We start from the raw sequence: 21500 nt of genomic DNA on the forward strand, positions 1-21500 counted from the left end.
TCATTGCACTACGATTCTGTGTTCAGTTGAAAAGTAAGTTCATTCGTGACCAATGAGCATAGCTTATATTGAACACTGCTTTTAATGAAATATTGACCATTTCATGAACTTTATCATAGTTATAAAGAGAGGTGAGAAGGTCTAAAGAATTGATGGTTTCTTGAAATATTATTTTATTTTTAAAGGTGTTATTTTGGCATTGTAGCTAACTGAAATAATGTGATCCACCAGAAAACACTTTCTTTATTATCTATTTGAATTTCAATGAAACTTTCATTTTCATAAATATAAAATTAACAGTAGACCATGAACATCATTGTAGTCTGATCAGTCGATAGTCAATATTACGTGATTTGATATACATGGCAAAAGTAAGTTTAAACATGAAACAGAACGAAGTATTATCTATACCGGATGTCTTGCTAATTTCCTCTTTGGAAATCTTTTGCGTTGAAGGCTCTTATCTTACCTGTCATCGTGTACTAGAGAGCTTGATTTTACCAGCACAAAATGGGCGAATTAGTCACTGTCTTTACACCGCCCACTTCTAGGCAAGAGCCTAGCTAGTCAGAGCCTAGAAAACGTTAAATAAATCCAATTTTTAGCCACTGTTTTCCTTAGGCGTAAGACTAGCATGTCATTTATAGTCCACGTTCATGAAAACGGACCCGGTCACGTTCATATTAAAGAAACACAGCCTAGACAAAAGTGACCCAAATAACCATCGGCAATTCTCAAATCTTACCCATATGTTACAGTAAATGACATAATAGTTAGAAGGTCAATTTTCAAGAAAAATGAGTTATCAGAAATGATTAAAACAACCCTTTTTTACATCTTCGAGATACATCAAAGCTTAATTTTACTTTTAAATATTTTTACAGCTCAAGTTGAAAAAGTATGAAATTTGAGAAATGTTGCTGGATACCTTTCCATACATATGACCATAACTCCATGAAAATTCACCCGATTTACTGTAAATAAAGATTAAAATGATCCGGGAAGCATATTCTTTGAGAAAAATGCAAATCCAAAATTTTCACCTTGCGACTGATTATGTCATGTACTGACACATATGTCTAAACTAATTGAGAAACGGGTTACTTTTAGGCGTATAATATGTATTTTGAATTAGCACAAATTATCATCTAAATTTCAGTTTGCCTCTCGCCCCTTTCAAAGCACCAAAACTGCTCTTTGAAATTTTCAATGATATAAAAAATATTCATGTAAGAAAAGAATGATGTTGCTATCATTTTATTTCACCTTAATGCCCTTTTGAAACGAAATACCATACACATTAAACCAGCCGAATAATTCACTGTTCAAGGGTCTGTTCTTGATTGTTTTTTTTTTTTGCTTTACCTTTTTGACAGGATTCAATCGGTATATTTAAATTGACATGACTAATTGTCTCCTTCTCCCATCTCTTCGGTTGACCCACAGGGATCAGGTTTTAGGACCCTCTTTATTTCCCGATTTATTGGAAATTTATGCGACATCATATTTTCTAAAAATGTTTTATTGAGATACTCGTTTAAGCAGACAACACTCGAATATACTATATTATCTAAGATATAAGATACAACTTCATTGATCCTGAATGGAAATTATTATAATGTTACACATCATTCATCGTTATATCAGCACAGATTTATACACTGTCATGAACTAATTGATGAAAATACGAAGCTAATTAAAATCAAAATAAACATCAAATAATAAAAATAAAATAAAATATAAATAAAATATACAGCAGTTACAAGCAATGCTATAAAAATTGGGCACGAAAGTAGAAAAGAGTTGTAATAATGGATTTGTATTGTTACTAGAATTTTGAAAATAGATTGTGAAGGATTGCAAAACTAAAAATAAAGCTCGGTATTTGAATGTATAAATATGTTATTAATGTAGATATAGCACCGTGTAAACATGCATAAATGAATAGATTTTGGAGAGAACTAATTGATGAAAATACGAATCTAATTATAAAAACAAACTTTTATTATGGTTTTGTAGTGTAAATAGAATTTTAAAAATAAATTGAGAAGGATTGCACATAGTCAACACATATTGATAAAAAGAAAAATAATGCATGGTATTTGAATGTATAAATAAATAATAAATAATGTATATATAGCACCTTGTAATCATGCATACATCAATAGATTTTGGAGCGATTATAGTATCTTTCAAATGTCATGTCGGTAAAATCATCCTAAAGTTTCGTATTGCTGTTGGTTAAAATGAATTAAAATATCTTTGTCTTTTGGTTTTCATGTGTATTAGTCTGTTAATCCTGTGGCTTATTTCAATTTTGTTGTGCAGAGGGTGGGACTCGTCTCTTTGAATTTTGTTAATCTTAACATTAGCAATATCTTTGTGAAAATGTTCAAAATTGTTCCATTCATCATTTCCTAACATTCGATTAGCATGCTTTAGTATTCTATTTATTTTTATTACTTCAGATTTTTTTTTAATTTCCACCCCAAGCAGCTACACAGAAACAAAAAAGATTTACAATGCAAGATTTATAAATAAAAGTTAAAATTGCTTTGTCAACATTTAAGGAGTACAGTCTCCTGATCAGGAATAATCTTGTCTTCAGCTTATTGAGCAATTGGTATGAATGATTTGTCCAATTTATCTCAATGTATTATGATATTTGTGACTGAATGAATGGCAATAACCTCAGGATACATAAATACAAAACAAATATGATGTAAATTACAAGACGTGGCAACGCGGAATAAAAACCAAATCATATCTTATCATATTATACAATATGATATAATCTCATTTTTTATCATATCATATCGTACCAAGTTTTATCATTCATGAGATATCGTATTATTCATATTTTATCATTTCATACCATATATCACACCATATCATGTAAAATCATTTCATATCATTTCATGTCTTGTCACATCATATCATATCATATGATATCATATCACATCATATATCATAAAATACCACATCATACCATATATTGTCATGCCACATCATATCATATCATATTATATGAATCATTCTACCTCATATCACATCATATTATATTGTATCAGCATATCATATCACATCATTTCTTATCATAATATATCATATCAAATTATGTCATATCATATCCTATCATACCATATCATACGATATCATATCACAACATATCATATCATAGCAAAACATATCATATCATATCATAAAATTCCATACTTAGCATATCCTGTTATATAATGTCCCACAACAAAACATCATACCATATTATTATCACGTCATATCATATCATTATATTATATCATATCATATCATATCATATCATATCATATCATTTCAAATCATATAATGTCATATCATATCATCACATCATATCATCATATCATATCATATCATATCATATCATATCATATCATTTCAAATCATATAATGTCATATCATATCATCGCATATCATATCATCATATCATATCATCATATCATATCATATCATATCATATCATATCATATCATATCATATCATATCATTCATTATCAATATTCATATCATATCATATCATATCCAATCATATCATATCATATCATATCATATCATATCATATCAAATCATATCATATCATAAACATATCATATCATATCAATATCATCAAACATAATATCATATCATATCATATCATATCATATCATACTCATATCATATCATTCAATCATATCATATCATATCATCATATCATATCATTCATCATATTCATATCATATCAATCATATCATATCATATCATATCATCATCATATCATATCAATATCATATCATATCATATCAATATCATTCATATCATATCATATCATATAATATACATATCATATCTATCATATCATTCATATCATATATATCATATCATATCATATCATCATATCAATCATCATCATATCTATCATATCATATCATATCATATCATATCATATATCATATCATATATTCATATCAATATCATATCATATCATATCAATTCATATCATATCATATCATATCATCATATCATATCATATCATTATCATATCATATCATATCATATCATATCATATCATATCATATCATATCATATCATATCATATCATATCATATCATATCATATCATATCATATCATATCATATCATATCATATCATATCATATCATATCATGTCATATCATATCATATCATATCATACCATATCATACCATATCATATCATGTCCTATCATATCATATCATACCATATCATACCATATCATATCATACCATATCATACCATATCACATCATATCATACCATATCATATCATATCATTTCAAATCATATCATACCATATCATACCATATCATACCATATCATATCATATCATATCATTTCATAAATCATATCATGTCATAACATATCATCACAGAAACCCCAATGTTTGAGTGAGAAAATGCCAAGGTGAGTCATTTTAATCGATCGATCTTGGGGACCGAGTTTGCTGGTCTAAATTTTAAATACTTTTCTTTTTGTCAGAATACGCTAGTAACATATTATGTAACTCGTCACGTCAAGACAGTATAATTTTGAGGTAAACGAAATGTCAAATATCGATTTAAAACTCAGAATGACGGGACTTGTGAAACGTTACATTTTGTCAATTCCACAAATTTCATTCATTATCCCAAATAAAATCTGAAAATGTTACCCAAGTCATTTTTTTGTTTCTGGTTACAAATTTATTTGAAATCACTCCGACATGGAAACAAATTAGAGCTTTTATCTATAGATATATTGAATTGTCTATCTCATTCAAATCACTTTACAAAGAGTCCCAAGTCAAAGCAACACTTAACATGTAGGAGAAGACATGACGCATGTAAGGCAATATTATCATTTTGTCCGACGAAACAACGCTGTTCACGGCCAGGTACTCATTTTACACCTGTTCGAGAAGAACTATAATACGCGTTGCTCATGGAGGTACTGAACATTGGACCTACCGGTTCGAAGACGAATCACATATCACTTGTCCATATAGCAGCACATGGCACCGTTTTATGACCATAGGTTATGTGTTATTTATATTTCTCATTAGACTAAATCGGTCGGCTTGACGCACGGCCTGCTGTCAAACCATTTTAATATATCATCCACTCTCTCTGAAACATTGGCTTTTAGATTCCATAGTCTCTGACAAACCTCGCAAAAGGGGACCGCTTCCCATTGATAGTGCATAAAATGAATTGATCCATCTTTATTCCTTAACGGATAGTCTTCAAAGACGTAAATGTATTTGTCCTTTTCTCTGTGAATGTTCAGATATTCTGTGTCATTCTTATCCAAATAATTCAAATATTCGGCCAGTTTTGCAGGGGAAGAATAATTGTTTGTGTCAATGTATGTCCCTGGAGCTGCTTGAATGTCAAGGGTGTCCTTAAAAGTTCGGGAAACTGTGATGATATCACGTGACATAAACCGGAAGAACTTCTCAGTGATATAATCCGGACATAACGAGTTCTCGAAAGCAAGGTAAAACTTGTATTTGGTAGCGATATCATTGTTACAACTTTCGTCGCTCTTTCTGTCACACCTGAAGCTACCGCATTCTCCATAAATGTCTACGTTGATGTGCTTTTTGAGTTCTTTGACGTACTGATCTCGCTTGCTAGATGCTCCACAGTTGCTGGCCATCCAGGCGACGGTACCGTTCGATTTAGAAAGGAGAACTTGGGTGTAGTTTTTTGGGGTCGGGGGATTAGGGTTTCTTCTGACGACACCGTAGTAGATTGGGAAAGTGGAATCCGTTCTATAATCCATAGTCCAGTTGAAAACGCTCCGCCACTGCGGTGTCGAGAACCTTTTGGGTATGAACCCTGAGGATGTTGGCGCTTCTACATTGTGGAACATGAACAGTTGGTCTGAGGATGCTCGAAGCGGTGGATCCTTTTTCAAAACTTCAGCTGTGAGGAAAATATTTTATGAGATAGTTATAATGTTATACTCTTGTGTTTAATTTTTTATACAGTTTCAGAAGAAAAAAACCAATAGAAAACGAAACAAATCAAAGTAGCAAAGATAAAATAATTAAATAAATAAATAACAAAAAAATGAAAAATAAAAAGCTGTATCATTTATATAAACATGTGCAGAAATAACACAACATTTTTACACGCTAAATAACTATTGTTTTACAGTGCGTTTGAGCCAAGAATTGTATATCACATAAAAGATCATTTATCAAAACCCATGGATGTTTAGTTATACAGCAATTTGTCAATCACAGCGTAGGTGGCGAACATTTTTGTAAGACAACTTGCTATTTCGACTTTGTCAATGAGGCAAAGAATGAATAATAAGGAATGTTACTGGGACAATTGTGAAAAGACACATTCTTAATTTCTCGAAATAGAAACCTTTCTCACCAACGTACCCTGATTGAGCATCGCCATGTTCTCTGCTACTGTTTACAAGTTATCTTCTGTTGTAGACAAAAAATATTATCATTTTGTATTTACTTTGGTTTCATTTCTTTTACTTTTGAAAACAGTCGGAAAATGACAGTCGACGTGACAGTCCAGCATCCTGGAAAAATTCATTCTAAACATCCTGTAGCTTAGAGATACGTGGACTGGTCAACCCAGAGCAAATAGGACCAATGATGATCGACCATCAGCTCGACACACAACCAACCCCTCTTGGTGAGGAAAACAACATTTCAAGATGGACGGTGATAGGAAGACTTGCAACTGCTGGACTCAGAGCGAGAAAGCATTAAAAATTTGTGCAATCTCAGCTAATTGGGATTAATATCTTGATGCTCGAGTGGCCAGCTCTAAATCCTGATCCCAATCTTATTGAGCACCTCTGAGATCTCCTCAAGAAACTTACAAGGGAACAACAGCACCAAGCAAGGAATGCTTACGAGCTTTAGAACATTGCTGAATTAGAATAAAATATTCACAACAAAATGACATAAACTCCTTGATAAACGCTATGGGAAAAATTTGAAATCAGATGGTGTGACAGAGAATCATATTGATCATTTTTGTATCTGACGAAGATTCAGACGTTTATTTTTTTAAAAAATTGAGCTTTATATAGCGCAATATTCACTAAATGTGCTTAAAGCGCTTTACAAGAGGTCCCTGGTCAACAGCAATATTTAACATATATGGTGGAACATAACGCCTGTTAGGCGATATTACAATTTTTCGGACAAAGACAGCGTGTTAATGGCCAGGTACTCATTTTACACCTGAGTACGGTGAGAGAAAGTGAGTAAAGAGCCTTTTCCGAGGACTCAACTATGTGCCGAGGGCGAGACTCGAACCCAGGACCTTCCGATCCAAGAGCGAGTGTCATACCACTAGACCACATAGCCAACCATATATTAGAGGATGTGAATGTGACAGTACGGAAAGGCGCAGATGTTGGATCAGACCACCACCTACTATAGGCAAAGCTTAAGCTCCGACTCAGAAAACATGGGACCAGATTACACGCACACAAAATTACAGGTGAATACGCTAGATGGGGAAAAGAATGAGGAGTTCAAACTGCAATTGAGTAGTAAATTCCAACCTCTCGCTAATCGCCAAGAGGACGTAGATGTAGAGTCACATTGGGCAAAAATCAATAAAATCTACATAACAACTTGACACGCGGTATTGGGTGTAAAGAAATCGGAACAAAGAGAATATATAAGTCCAATCACCTTGGACCTGGTTGAAAAGCGGAGAACGAGGAAGGAACAAGTAAATGCAAGTCGAACAAAGGCTTCAAGACTGGATGCACAAGACCAGTATCGAGCCACGGCTAAGGAAGTCAAAATATCTGTAAAGAAAGACAAGGAAGCATTCATGAACTGACTTGCAGAGAAAGCAGAAGCAGCAGCATCAAGAGGACACATGAGGATCCTTTATCAAACTACCAAGACACTTGCAGGAAAACATGGGAAATCAGAGGTACCAGTCAAAGACAAAGATGGGAAAACTAGTTTTGGAGAAGACGCTCAAACTAAGCGATGGATGGAACATTTCAACTACTTTCTGAACAGACCACCACCAGACAACACTCAGGAAAATTTTCCTGCACATAATGAGTTACCAATTAGCTGTGATCCACCAACGATAGTAGAGATTGTGGGTTCCATTAACAAGATGAAAAGGGGGAAAGCTGCTGGACCAGACCAGATTCCACCGGAGGATCTAAAAGTTGATCCTGGAAGAAATGCTGAGACTATTTGGGAGAATCTGGAATGACATATATATATATATATATATATATATATATATATATATATATATATATATATATATATATATATATATATATATGCTAAACTGCGGGACGGAGAGGCAGGTTTTCGGGGGAAAAACCCGTTCAACCACCGACCAGATTGCCTCTCTACGAGTCATAGTGGAACAGCCTACAGACTGGAGCTCTCCTCTTATTGTCAACTTTCTGGATTACGAGAAGGCTTTCGACAGTGTCGACAGAGCAACATTGTGGATAAGCATGGCACATTATTGACTCCCGTTGAGAAGTTAATAAATTGCATTAAGGAAATGTATGACGGGTCAAGTTGTAGGGTTGTACATGGAGATCAGCTTACTGACAGCGTTGAAATTAAGACTGGTGTCAAGCAGGGATGCTTGCAACCACCATTCCTGTTCATCCTTGCCATTGATTAGCTATTAAAGTAAACCTACAAAGGGCAAAGAAATGGGATACATTGGAACCCCAGGACACAGTTGGATAATTTGGATTTTGCAGGTAATCTAGCTCTTCTGTCCCACACCCAGGATCAGATACATGCGAAAACCACAATTATAAACAGCCTCTTGGAATCAATTGATTTATTTGCTAGAAAATATGGGAAACCAGAGGCAGTTGAAATGTTCCCTCCATCGCTCAGATTTAGTCTCTTTTCTAAAAAGAGTTTTCCCATCTTTGTCTTTGACTGGTACCTCTAGGAATTCACCCTGCAAAGTCAAAGGTTTTAACGATAGGTACGCGTCAGAGGCAGCAGATCAAAGTAAAATATCAGAAAATTGAAGATATAGACACTTTCTGCTATCTCGGGAGTATAATTGACAAGGATGGAGGCACGAAGCAGAGTTGAAAACACGGATAGGAAAAGCACAGGCTGCATTCCCATCTTTGAACAGAGTTTGGAGAACTAAAGATATATCCCTTCGAATAAAGCTAAGACTTTTCAACTCAAACGTGAAGTCTGTCCTACTGTGTGGATGTGAAACTTGGAATGCATCGCAGGCATGTATAAGGAGGATACAGATTTTCAATATCAGGTGCAGGCATGAGCCACTCAGAATAAAATGGATGGATAGAATTAAGAACGAAGAAGTATGGAAAAGAACACAGCAGAAACCAGTAGAAGAGGAAATAGAAAGAAGACGATGGAGGTGAATTGAACACACCTTATAAAGAATGATTCCACTATTACAAAGAAAGTATTGGACTGGAACCCTGAGGGCAGAAGATCAAGGGGGAGGCTACTGGGAACATGGAGAAGACTTCAAGAATCTGATATACAGATAAGTGATAAGACATGGAACGAGATAAAACAGTTATTTCTGGACTGAGAAGGATGGAAAATATTTGTCTGTGGCCTATACCCTGAACCAGGGTGAAAATGGCAACGATGAAACAATTTTTGTACATGTGTGTATTACGCAATATCCACAAATCGTGCTCAGAGCGCTTAGCAGGGGGTCCTTAGCTAACAGCAACGCTTAACACGTAAAAATAGTCTTTTCAAAAGACTCAACAATGCGCGACTCAGAACTGGAATCAAACCCAGGACCTTTCTACCACGAGACCACATAGCCGCACCGAATTATGTCGGAGTCATTTAATTGCTTGAAATGTAGAATATAGTTTTTAAATAAAATAAATTTGATTAAATTATGTGTTGTATTGAGACGAATGAATAATATTTCCAAACGGAAACTTATGTTGATAACAACAAGAGATGAAATCAGTAGGAAAGTGCCAGAATACAATAGAGAATAACAATTTCGTGGCGGTGATGGGGGCCTGAAACAGCGACCCCACTGGCACGAGAAGTCTGCCTGGCCGGGAACAGCGCGCCTCTACAGCATGAGCCATCCGCGATCTCTAAAAAGATCGCCTCTAACCCTAGTCATTATTAGAGCCCTCTCTCTTCCCGACTACTTGAGATCGCGGCTCCAACAATCACGACTCCGAGAAGTTAGTTGCCAGCAATTAAGCTCAATAGCCAACATTCTCAACATAGACATATAACACAGACACGATTGAGACATTGAGTATGCTCTGGGAAGAAGACGCGGGATGAATCAAAAAAGGTGGCCCAAGACTGTTACCATTGAAAACAAACAAAAAAACTCTGTATCTTACCATAGAAGGCAAGCAAAAAAAAATATGTAATTTACCATTAAAAACATGCAAAGAAATATTCATCTTACTATTAAAAACAAAACAAAAATTCTGCATCTTACCGTTGAAAACAAGTAAAGAACTCTCTTTTAAATATTTCTTATTCGTCGTCATGGAACATGGAAAATCTGGACAAAATCGTAGAGGATACAAACTCTCTGATCGAACCGTGTACGTAACCGGCTCGTACCATAGAATTATTTTCTTTTTTGTCACAGAGGGCGTTGGTGATTTGGACCCCGAGAAGAACCAGGTCTTATTGAATGGGACGAGAGGTTCGAAGGCTGCCAGCTTTTGAGAGGGATATTTTTCATTTTTATGAGTCTTTTTTTCAGTTGGTCGATATATCACTCCATTTTCCATCCATGATTTCTCATCAATTCTCATTTGGACGGAGTTAGGTAAATATCTTGAGCTGAAAAATTTGCCTACGGAGCTAGAAAAGTCTCCTTCAAGATTTGATTGCTTATTGGTGACATTTTGTAGAAATTGACGGCCTTCATGATTTGCTTTTGTATTGGTGACATTTTGTAGAAATTGACGGACTGTAGAGAGATCGATGTCATATGAGAATACAAGAATAGTTGTGAACGTCACCGCCGCCGCCGTAATTATTTTGAATAAATTCACAGCTGTTATATGATTTCCTATAGTAGTAGACATTCTGAAATTGGTGAGAGAAAAAAAAAGAATTAAAATGTGCAAAGAATGTTAGATACATATTAAAACAAAGGAAACATTGTAACCCAATTAAGACCTGGGTAGCAGCTTGTATTTGTTCCACTCTGTAAGTATTTTGTCATTATTTTTGTATATTTTAATGTAAAAAATCGATGTGACTAGTCGACAATTTTGGTAAACTTTTTGGCAATGTTCTTGAGTTGCTTACCCTAACCAAGAATGTATTTGACTCTTTGAAAGTTTGGAATAAATGTTTTGATGATCTATCCAGGCGGTGAATTATCTACAGCACTGGTGTACAGTATTGAGGTGAAGTTAGAGATTTGTTGATTTTCTTCTTTATCAATCAGAGAAAATATCTAGTTTTAGTCGTAAGTTAAGTGAATTAAAGAGGAAAATGCTTTTCTTCTAGAACAATCTAGAACAATCCAGTGAGTGTTTTGGTTAGATTTTGATTGGAACTCATCAAAGATTTAAATCCATCTACTTGTCAACTCTTGCATTTACCATAACTGATTGTTTTAATAATATGTCTTTTTCTGACAAGGCTAAAATGTTGGTGTCATTCTGGACAGGTATAATTTGTCTAGGGATCAGCACATAAACATTAATGATAAATTAAAAACCATGTATCCTGAGATCCGAAGAATATCACAAATAATGTAATTTCAAAAAGATGTCAACTCCATAAAGATTATGTGGATGATCTATATTACCTTTACATGTGTTCGAGGTCATTGGTTACATTGTAAAATGTGCTCAAAGTGACCCACATATTGAAAGATGTTCAATGCTTTTGAAATATCTAACATCGCTATTAGCCATTCTATTCAGCTTGACATATGCGTATGTTTACAACTTTCATAAACAAAGCAGCGTGTTTACATACTTTGTTAAGAAATATCCAATAGCTGGACAGCAACACTTCATGTGATTGATGACTCGGTTGGAGGAAAATTGAATTTATAAATCGCTCTCATCGTCTGGTTTGATCTTGTCACGTCTCGACACTGCAATTGACTGCTTGCATAATAAAACGAACAAACACCAGAGGGCGCAACATTGTGCAGCATCTCATTACGATACAAATCAGGCCGGGCACATAGGGCGTTTCGCCCGCTCATCACAGCCAGTGGCTTAGGCATCACTCGGCTGACACGCAGCTACAGTGTTGCCAGGTTGGCGGATTTTTAACATTGCATAGCGAGGGGGGGGGGGAGGGAATAGCCTGGCGGATGGCGGATTTTTTGGCGGATATTTAAGTATTTGTATACCCTTAAAAAAGTAAAATTATAACAATGAAGACTTATTATTTCTTCTTTTTCCCCATAAAGTGACTTTTAATAGCAACTATTGTGAGTGTACTGTTGGCCTTGATCTATATTACAAAACTCAATTCAGTTTAATCGAAAGTGAAAACATTATCATACAGTCTAACTCCCGCTCAAATAAAATCGAAACTCCGAATCTTCATGCTTATAAAAAGGAAGCTGTTGTAAATAAGTGAGTAGCGTTTAGGAAAAAACATTTTATATTGAGACAATAAACTAATTTTGATTATATGTTTGTTTTTTTAATCAAATGGCGTATTTTTTGGCGGGTTTTGGGCAAATGTTGAAGTTGGATAAAATTGGCGAGATTTTTTAAAGACACCTGGCAACACTGAGTATGGATCACTGTATATTATATATATATATATATATATATATATATATATATATATATATATATATATATATATATATACTATTATATATTATATATATATATATATATATATATATATATATATATACTTTGGTGTTGGAAAATTTAAATTTTAATCCCTTTTAAATGATAAAAACCTTATTGTTGATGTAATTTGACACAGGAGTATAATCGATATAAAATTAATGTTGTAATCAAATTTGATATTTGTGAATTAATCGATGTTGTAATACTTTAAAACATATAATCGAGATATACATGTATATATATATATATATATATATATATATATATATATATATATATATATATATATATATATACATATGTTATAATCAACTTTGGTGTGTTTGAATTTAAAGTTTAAAATGTTAAAATATTTAACTGCTATACACGTTGTCGTTTATTTATAGACTATTTCTTATATTTGTTTATCTTATTTTAGTTGGATGTTAAATATACATTTAATCTCTTACTGTTATTTAAAAAAAATTGAAATTGGTTTAAAGGCAAATGAAATTCTAAGAATGGGGCGTATGTAAGAGAGTTAGCTTATTTCAAAGGATACACAAGAGTTTTAAGTGGGTTTAAAGAGTTCAGGGTGCTTGTATATCAGTTAAACTTGGTCATTATTTAGTGGGTTATGACAGTTTTGTGTTCCAATGTTAAAAGTACTCTTCATTATATTGAGTACTAGAAAATGACGTTCTTTGATCGGTGTTACTTGGTATTTGGTGATAAAAGCATCAAATTATAGTTGATATTTGTTATTTGGGCGTAATGAATGTAAAATTTGACGTTTACCAAAAGTAATATTATATAAAAAAAAATGCGGGGTTTAGCATTAATATTAAGGGTTTAGGACGATTCAGGTTGAATATGATTACCTCTTACTCTTAGGGGGTTTACTTTAGACTGACAAGGAACTGTCAAAATTAGTAGAAGTTGTGGTTTGAAGGAATTGTGGAATGCAGTTACAATAGGGATAAAATAGGCTGTTTCTGATTGTATTCTACCTTTTGTATTCTGTTCTGGATTCTACATTATATTACATTCGATTCTATTTTACTATGAGCTGCTCTTTCTTAGTATGCATCCTACTAAGAATCTTTTTTACGGACTTAGAAATATTCCACGGATATTGAATAAGGTTACTTTACCAAAATGACTTTACATTTGGACTGATTTTACCGATTTGGAATTAAAGAAACTGATAATTTATGACCATGCTATTTGCTTTGGATTTGGAATTTATCACAACAATTAAATCAGTAAGAAATGAAACTTGGAATCTGGACTTTCATTTAAATGTCTTGATGTTGTGCATTCAATTATCATAATTGGCTCTTGAACTCTTTCGTCATTATTGACATCTACAAGACAATGCAAGTAATATTATTACTATCTAGCAAAAAGTTACTATACGATCATAAGCCATTTTTTACAAAACAATTCTAAGGGGCCTGTTGTAACGTCGATTGATTCTATTTGAAACTGAAGCAAGGTCTGCCGGGATGCGAATGTTTGAAGGGATGACTCTGTGAACGCTGCTATATTATTTCCCAAGTTGGTAAAAAGTTTCGAAGTTTCGTCGTCGAATGAACTTTTGACAACGATATTTGCGTATTCGCTTTGAGGGAATGATGACGAAGCAGAGAGAGTAGTAAAAACAACGCGTTCATATAATCCTCTGAAACAGTGTACGAAGCGTCAGGATTTTTAGGCACCGTGGACAGTAGCTTTCATGCTGTCTCTGTATATCTGGCTGAAAATGCGGCTATGTGGTCTGGTGGTATGACACTCGATTTCGGATCGGAAGGTCTTGGGTTCGAGCCTCACGCTCGGCGAATAGTTGAGTCCTTGGAAAAGGCTCGTGAGAAAATACCACATCTCTCACCGTACTCAGGTGTAAAATGATTACCTGGCCGTTAACAGCGTTGTCTTTGTCCGAAAAATTGTAATATCGCCTCACAGACGTCATGTCCCGTCCTACATGTTAAATGTTGCTGTTGACCAGGGACCCCTTGTAAAGCGCTTTGAGCACATTTCAGTGGATATTGCGCTATATAAAGCTCAATTTTAATTTAAAATACCTTTCATCATCATCATCATCATCATCATTGCCTTTTTCACCCTGGGTCAGGGTATAGGCTACAGACAAACAGTTTCCATCCTTCTCTATCCTGAGCTAACTTTTTTTTATCTCATTCCAGGTCTTACCACTTCTCTGTATATCAGCTTCTTTAATTCTTCTCCATATTCCTCGTGGCCTTCCCCTTGATCTTCTACCCTGAGGGTCCAGTCCAATACTTTCTTTGTTATAGTGGAGTCATTCTTTCTAAGCGCGTGTCCAATCCACCTCCATCGTCTTCTTCCTATTTCCTCTCCCACTTGTTTCTGCTGTGTTCTTTTCCATACTTCTTCATTTTGTATTCTATCCATCCATTTTATTCTGAGTAGCTTAAAATACCTTTAAAGCAGATTTATTTTCTTGTTTCACTCCCGCGGGAGAAGCGTTTATTTTTAACCAGGGAGGCAGGATAACTTTCGAACAGAGAGACAAATTTCCTCGAACTCCTTTTGAACATCAGCTGCACTAGCAGTGTTGGTGGCGCTACTACTGCTAACGGGGCTGTTGTCAATGTCTTGATTAGATAGTTTTCTTTTCTATTAAGGACAGCCTTGTGCCAAATTTTTGAGGAGGTAAGTTATTGTCTCCAAAGTGTGCTCTTCTTTCACTTCAAGACGATTTTCAACTTCTACCTTTTCTGCCATAACAGCAACGAAAATCAAATTTAATAACCAAGTCAGTGTGTCACAACAGGATTTTAACTTTTTTCTTACCCAGGATGAGAGGTCGAATCTTTTACTATTCTCACCCAGGATGAGAACTCGACTGTTTTTCTATTCTCACCCAGGATGAGAATAGAGGCAGCCTTAGTCGAAATTAGGTCACAGGGATGTAAATTTAAGTACTCCTAGGCCTACCGTACTTGTATGTCCAAATTCGAAACTACAGAAGTTAATATTATAAACACATTTCAATTTAATATCCTTAGAATACAACAATGAGGTTTGAAATCACTTTGAAGATCAATTATCCGTCTCGCGCATGGAAATGCGACCTGCCTGCCAAAATGCACAAGACAAGAACGATAACACTACACACTCGACGTGTGAAGTTCAAATTAGTAATCAAACATGTGGGCAACCACCAAGCTTGCCATAAACTGCATGTATTTGCTGCTACACTTCCAGGTGGGGGAGTGGGACTACTTATCCATGTGAGGACAGTTTCACAATATAAATCATTAAAATAGAAAGAGAGCAAAACATTCCAATTGTGCTGTTTACTTACGGCGAAAAAACGTTTAAGATAACGACCGTAAACAATCGAAGAACCATTAACATTTTTTACCTGAAATAAATTTAGAGAGTAAATGGTCATTATGTGGTTAAATATTAGATTTTCTTTGAAAACATTAAATAAATAGAGGTGGGGATATTATAGTCTATCGATTATTGAAGAAATCTTAACCGCCACCCCATCATACTTACTATCACCAGTAACAAACCACCAATTTAACCAACACAACGATGCAAACATTACTTTTTTTTGTTCTATTCTTATCTCTTTTTCCTTTATATAATTAATTACATTGATGATAGCAGTGAAGACAATGGTTTTTGTTCTGAATCATACTAAATTAAAGTTTGGGGGTTTTGAGTTATCGGTTTGCGGGAAGAGTCTCTCTTTCTCTCCCTCCCTCGCTCTCTCTCTCTCTCTCTCTCTCTCTCTCTCTCTCTCTCTCTCCATGTTTTTCTCTCTATATATAACAACAGCAGTAGAGAACACTTCTAAAGTACACTGTGGCCTAAATATTTTTTTTTACACTGTGCTTGGAATGCATGGCTATTGATTTAGGATCATAAACAAGATAGAACCATGGACTAAATAACCATAGCGGATCGTGGAACGGCCTACAGATCTTGATCTATAGGTTAGCTGTAAAGCCGCGGACCAACTGGCGATAGTCGTGGAGAGTGAGGTTGGGTAGTCTGGCAGCACAGCTACACATACAAAATGCCTCGTATACTCTATGAAGGGACTATCAAGGCAAATGGGAGGCGCCTTAAAACCTGCCAAAATCTCCCACTGCCTTGTGGGTTATGACCGGGAGGTCAAAAGGCTATGGAGTAAACCAGATAAAAATCCGTCAGAAGGCAACGGGAAACCACTGACGTATCATCCCAAGATCGTCATGATGTCCGTCCAAGCGAATCTAGTCAACGACGTCAATGGATGTTTTCCGAGCAACTCGATTACAGCCTCGTCCGGTAGAGATAGTCATGCAGGTGAACAGGTGACTCTCGACCGTCATCCAGCTACTGTGCACCACCAAACATTACGAACAGCAACATGGAATGTAAGAAGTCTGTATCAGAAAGGAAAATTAGCAAATGTAGTTATGGAAATGAAGAGATTGAATATCAATGGTTTAGGATTATCAGAAGTTAGATGGAAAGGAGCAGGAGAACTTAATTATGATGACTGTAAAATGATATACTCAGTAGAAGGAGAACACCAAAGGGGAGTTGGAATTATACTAGATAATAAAACGGCGCGAGCAGTCAAAGGATTCTGACCCATATCAGACAGAGTAATGGCAATCAAACTGCAAGCAAAACCTTTTGATTTTGATATTTTACAAATATACGCCCCAACCACCAGTCACGATGATGAAGAAGTGGAAAATTTCTATGAACAAATAGATAAAGCAATGCATCGGTTTAAGTGTTCAGACATAAAACTCATCATGGGCGATTTTAATTCCAAGGTGGGCCGAGAAAGAATAGAAGATATTATGAGCCCACATGGTCTGGGAGACAAAAATGACAGAGGTGACCGTCTTATTCAATGGTGCCGTCAACATGATCTGACAATCACAAATACTTGGTCAACAAACCACAATAGAAGGAAGTGGACATGGAAAAGTCCTGGAGATGGAGTGAGAAACCAAATAGATTACATACTCATCAGCATCCGTTTCCGAAACTCAGTTTTGTATGCCAAATCTATGCCGGGGGCTGACTGTAACAGCGATCATATACCTGTGCTATGCCCCATACGAGTTAAATTAAAAATCTGCAAAAGAGCAAAGGCTAAACCTAAATACCAACTAGACATTATCCAGGAAGAACAGGAGATACAAGAAAAATTTGAACTATCAGTAAGAAACAAGTTTGAGGTGCTTGGAGAACTAACAGATATAGAAGAGAAATATGAGCAGTAGTAGTAGTAGTAGTAGTAGTAGTAGTAGTAGTAGTAGTAGTAGTAGTAGTAGTCGTAGTCGTAGTAGTAGTAGTAGTAGTAGTAGTAGTAGTAGTAGTAGTAGTAGTAGTAGTAGTAGTAGTAGAAGTAGTAGTAGTAGTAGTAGTAGTAGTAGTAGTAGTAGCCTGAGGTTTCCAGTAAATCATTCATATAGGTAGGGGGTCCCCAAAAATACAAAATCGGAATATTTAGTGACGGGTAGAACTGGATAAAGGATTCCAATATTGGGGATCTTTCTTTACAGATTAAATGCTATGGTTTTGTTTGGTACAGCAACTGCTTCTTCATTTTTCAATCCACAGACTTAAGTATATTAGATTTTACTAAACATTCCTCGTCCATGGCTGATATTTGAAGTTTTCTCCAAAATGAAGCTCGAGTCACACAACAGTACTGCTCCCTTGGATAAGACTGTTAATAAATGTTTTATTAATTGTAATAAGTGGAACAGAACAGTCAGTAAGCAATGGGTGGATTTGACTATTTACGCTTAGCTATTAATTGATGTTGTGGTTTGGTAGTTTTATCTTTCCTTTTGTCAAATTTGAGTTTTGTCACTTTTAAACATGTTTTAGGACTCTATCATCATCTAATTTATATGTGTTCTTTTCCCTTTTTTTCAGAGACCTAAGCTGTAACTAAAGCAATGTTTCTAGCCCAAAAGTAATGATCATAATTTCTAGTTGTAAATCTAATGAATGACAATTCAAATGGAATTTTAAATTCAATATACTTTTTGCTCAATCTCACTTCTGCTGTTTTCAATTAAAGACAATCTCACATGTTTTCTATGACAAATTATTTCTGTAAGTTTTGCCTGTGTATTTTATTTTGATCATAATAGTATATTATCTCTGGGCTTGGAATCAGTCACCTAGTCACATATATTATTGTTATAACCTACACTTTCTGTTATTATAAAAAGCTGATAGACAATGATAGATCAATTTTAAAAAAGATAATCAAAGCAAGAGACGATGGCCACAAGAGACAATTTTTAATGTTTAAAATTGATTTTCTAACTATATTTATAAAGAATTCTGATAGTCATGGAAAACACTTTTTGAATTTTAAAAAACCATTTATAAATAAGAAAATGAGAGCAAATTCATTTTTCAAGATCTTGGAATTTTTTTGCTTGCCAATTGATGTTCCAAATATGACGTCATGTAACTAGACACCAAGGGACGCTACTCTTCTGCTAATCTCATTCCCTATAGGGTGCGGCACTTAAAAGCAAACAAAGAACGCTATTACCCGCTGAAATTAGGAATTAACAAATGTCATTTACTTAGTTATTTTAATTCTAATGCTTTTCATTTATTATCAATAAGGGGACCGTGGTTGATCCCAGGTGCATTGAAGATTTTTTTCTGATCTCCCTGGTCCACCCAGCAGTGATTGGGTAGCTGGGTCTGTTAGAACTGACGGAAAGTACTTTGTCATAGACTAGTTCCCATCCAAAGGATGGCAAGTCATTGCTATTGTCCGTTTCACATTATAAAAATCTTGGATAAACTCCATCTTCATGGGCCGCTTGGCTCTGAATGATTATTTTAGGCTCAGTTTTAGTTTTTCTGTCAGTTTTTCCTTTGAATTCAATTTTGGAACTTGTTTCGTTCCGATATAACACCGAATAGAGGCAGTGGTTCACATTTACATATTTGCATTGATAAATAGAAATAATAATAGCTTTGAACACCTCATCTATCTGTAGACAGTACTGCCTCTGCAGATGTTGCTAAATTGAACAGGAAAATGTGTGTTGAAATGACGACACCCCCTTAATTAGATGTGCATTTATGTTACACAGTGTGTAGAAAGTGTGTTTCAGTCAGTTTTTGCAAGCAAGCACACGTGATCGAATTTCATCAAATTTATTGAAATTATGTGCAAATGACTTTTCCTATATTTTTACTGCGCCCCCCCCCCCCCCCCCCCCACCTCGGCCACACACACACAAACACACAAACACACAAACACAGACAAACAAACACATAATGATATTCAAACTATCACCCTTGACAAACATCAGCCTTTTATTATGATCGACAGATCGATATCCAACTTTTAATAAGGCCATGGAACGTTGTGTTCATTCATGCCTAAAATTACGATTCACGAAATTCAACAACCGCCATTTTGTAAAATTTTAAGGGGTGGCCCTAACTTTCTCGAGGAAAAGTCGGACTTTTTGAGATTTAGTAACTTATGATTTGTTAAAAATAATGATAATCCTTTTTTCAGAGACCATTTCTGTTCGATCTTTGCCACATGTCTTGCATTTCAGTCCCGAGTCTAATCAAAAAGATAAGCTAAGCTAAGATAAGATAAGATAAGATATACTTTATTGATCCTGAATGGAAATTATCATAATGTTACACATCATTCAACGTTATATTAGCACAGATTTATACACTGTCATGAACTAATTGATAAAATCCGTAGCTAATTAAAAGCAAAATAAACATCAAATACAATAAAATATTCATAAAATTTACAGCAGTTACAAATAATCCTATAACAATCGGAAATTAAAGTAGAAACACACATACACACACGCACTCACACACACACACATACACATACACACACACACATACACACACGTACTCACACACACATACACATACACAAACGCACTCACACACATACACATACACACAGGCACTCACACACACATACACACACGCACTCAAACACACACACGCACTCACACACACACACATACACACTCACACACTCACACACATACACACATACACACACGCACTCACACACATACACACATACACACCCGCACACACACACAAATACACACACACATGCACACATACACACTCACACACACACATACACACATACACACAGGCACTCACACACACATACACACACGCACTCAAACACACACACACTCACACACACATACACACTCACACACTCACACACATACACACATACACACACGCACTCACACACATACACGCATACACACCCGCACACACACAAATACACACACACATACACACATACACAATCACACACACATATACACACATACACACACGCACTCAAACACATACACACATACACACCCGCACACACACACACAAATACACACACATACACACCCGCACACACACACACATACACACATACACACCCGCACACACACACATACACACATACACACCCGCACACACAAACATACACACACGCACTCACACACACACACACACACACACACACAATAAATTGCACTCACTGGATTGATTTTCATATTCACCTTCCTCTACTTCCCAATAATAGATAATCACAAATACGTTAACCTCAAACTATATCCTC

General features: G+C 35.2%; 1 protein-coding gene across 1 annotated transcript; it reads right to left on the reverse strand.

The window, feature by feature from the left end:
- Positions 1 to 1346: 1346 nt before the first annotated feature.
- LOC144958611 (alpha-(1,3)-fucosyltransferase fut-3-like) lies at positions 1347 to 15977 on the reverse strand. Its single transcript, XM_078890702.1, has 3 exons — positions 15668 to 15977; positions 10498 to 11099; positions 1347 to 5955 (listed from the first exon to the last, which is right to left on the reverse strand). The coding sequence occupies exons 2-3, from the start codon at positions 11096 to 11098 to the stop codon at positions 5087 to 5089; spliced, it is 1470 nt and encodes a 489-aa protein (XP_078746828.1). The 5' UTR covers position 11099; positions 15668 to 15977; the 3' UTR covers positions 1347 to 5086.
- Positions 15978 to 21500: the final 5523 nt, after the last annotated feature.

The sequence above is a fragment of the Berghia stephanieae genome, chromosome 13 (assembly GCF_034508935.2).
Source record: "Berghia stephanieae isolate SIO BIC M18660-M18661 chromosome 13, UCSD_Bste_1.3, whole genome shotgun sequence".
NCBI classification, from domain to species: Eukaryota; Metazoa; Mollusca; class Gastropoda; order Nudibranchia; family Aeolidiidae; genus Berghia; species Berghia stephanieae.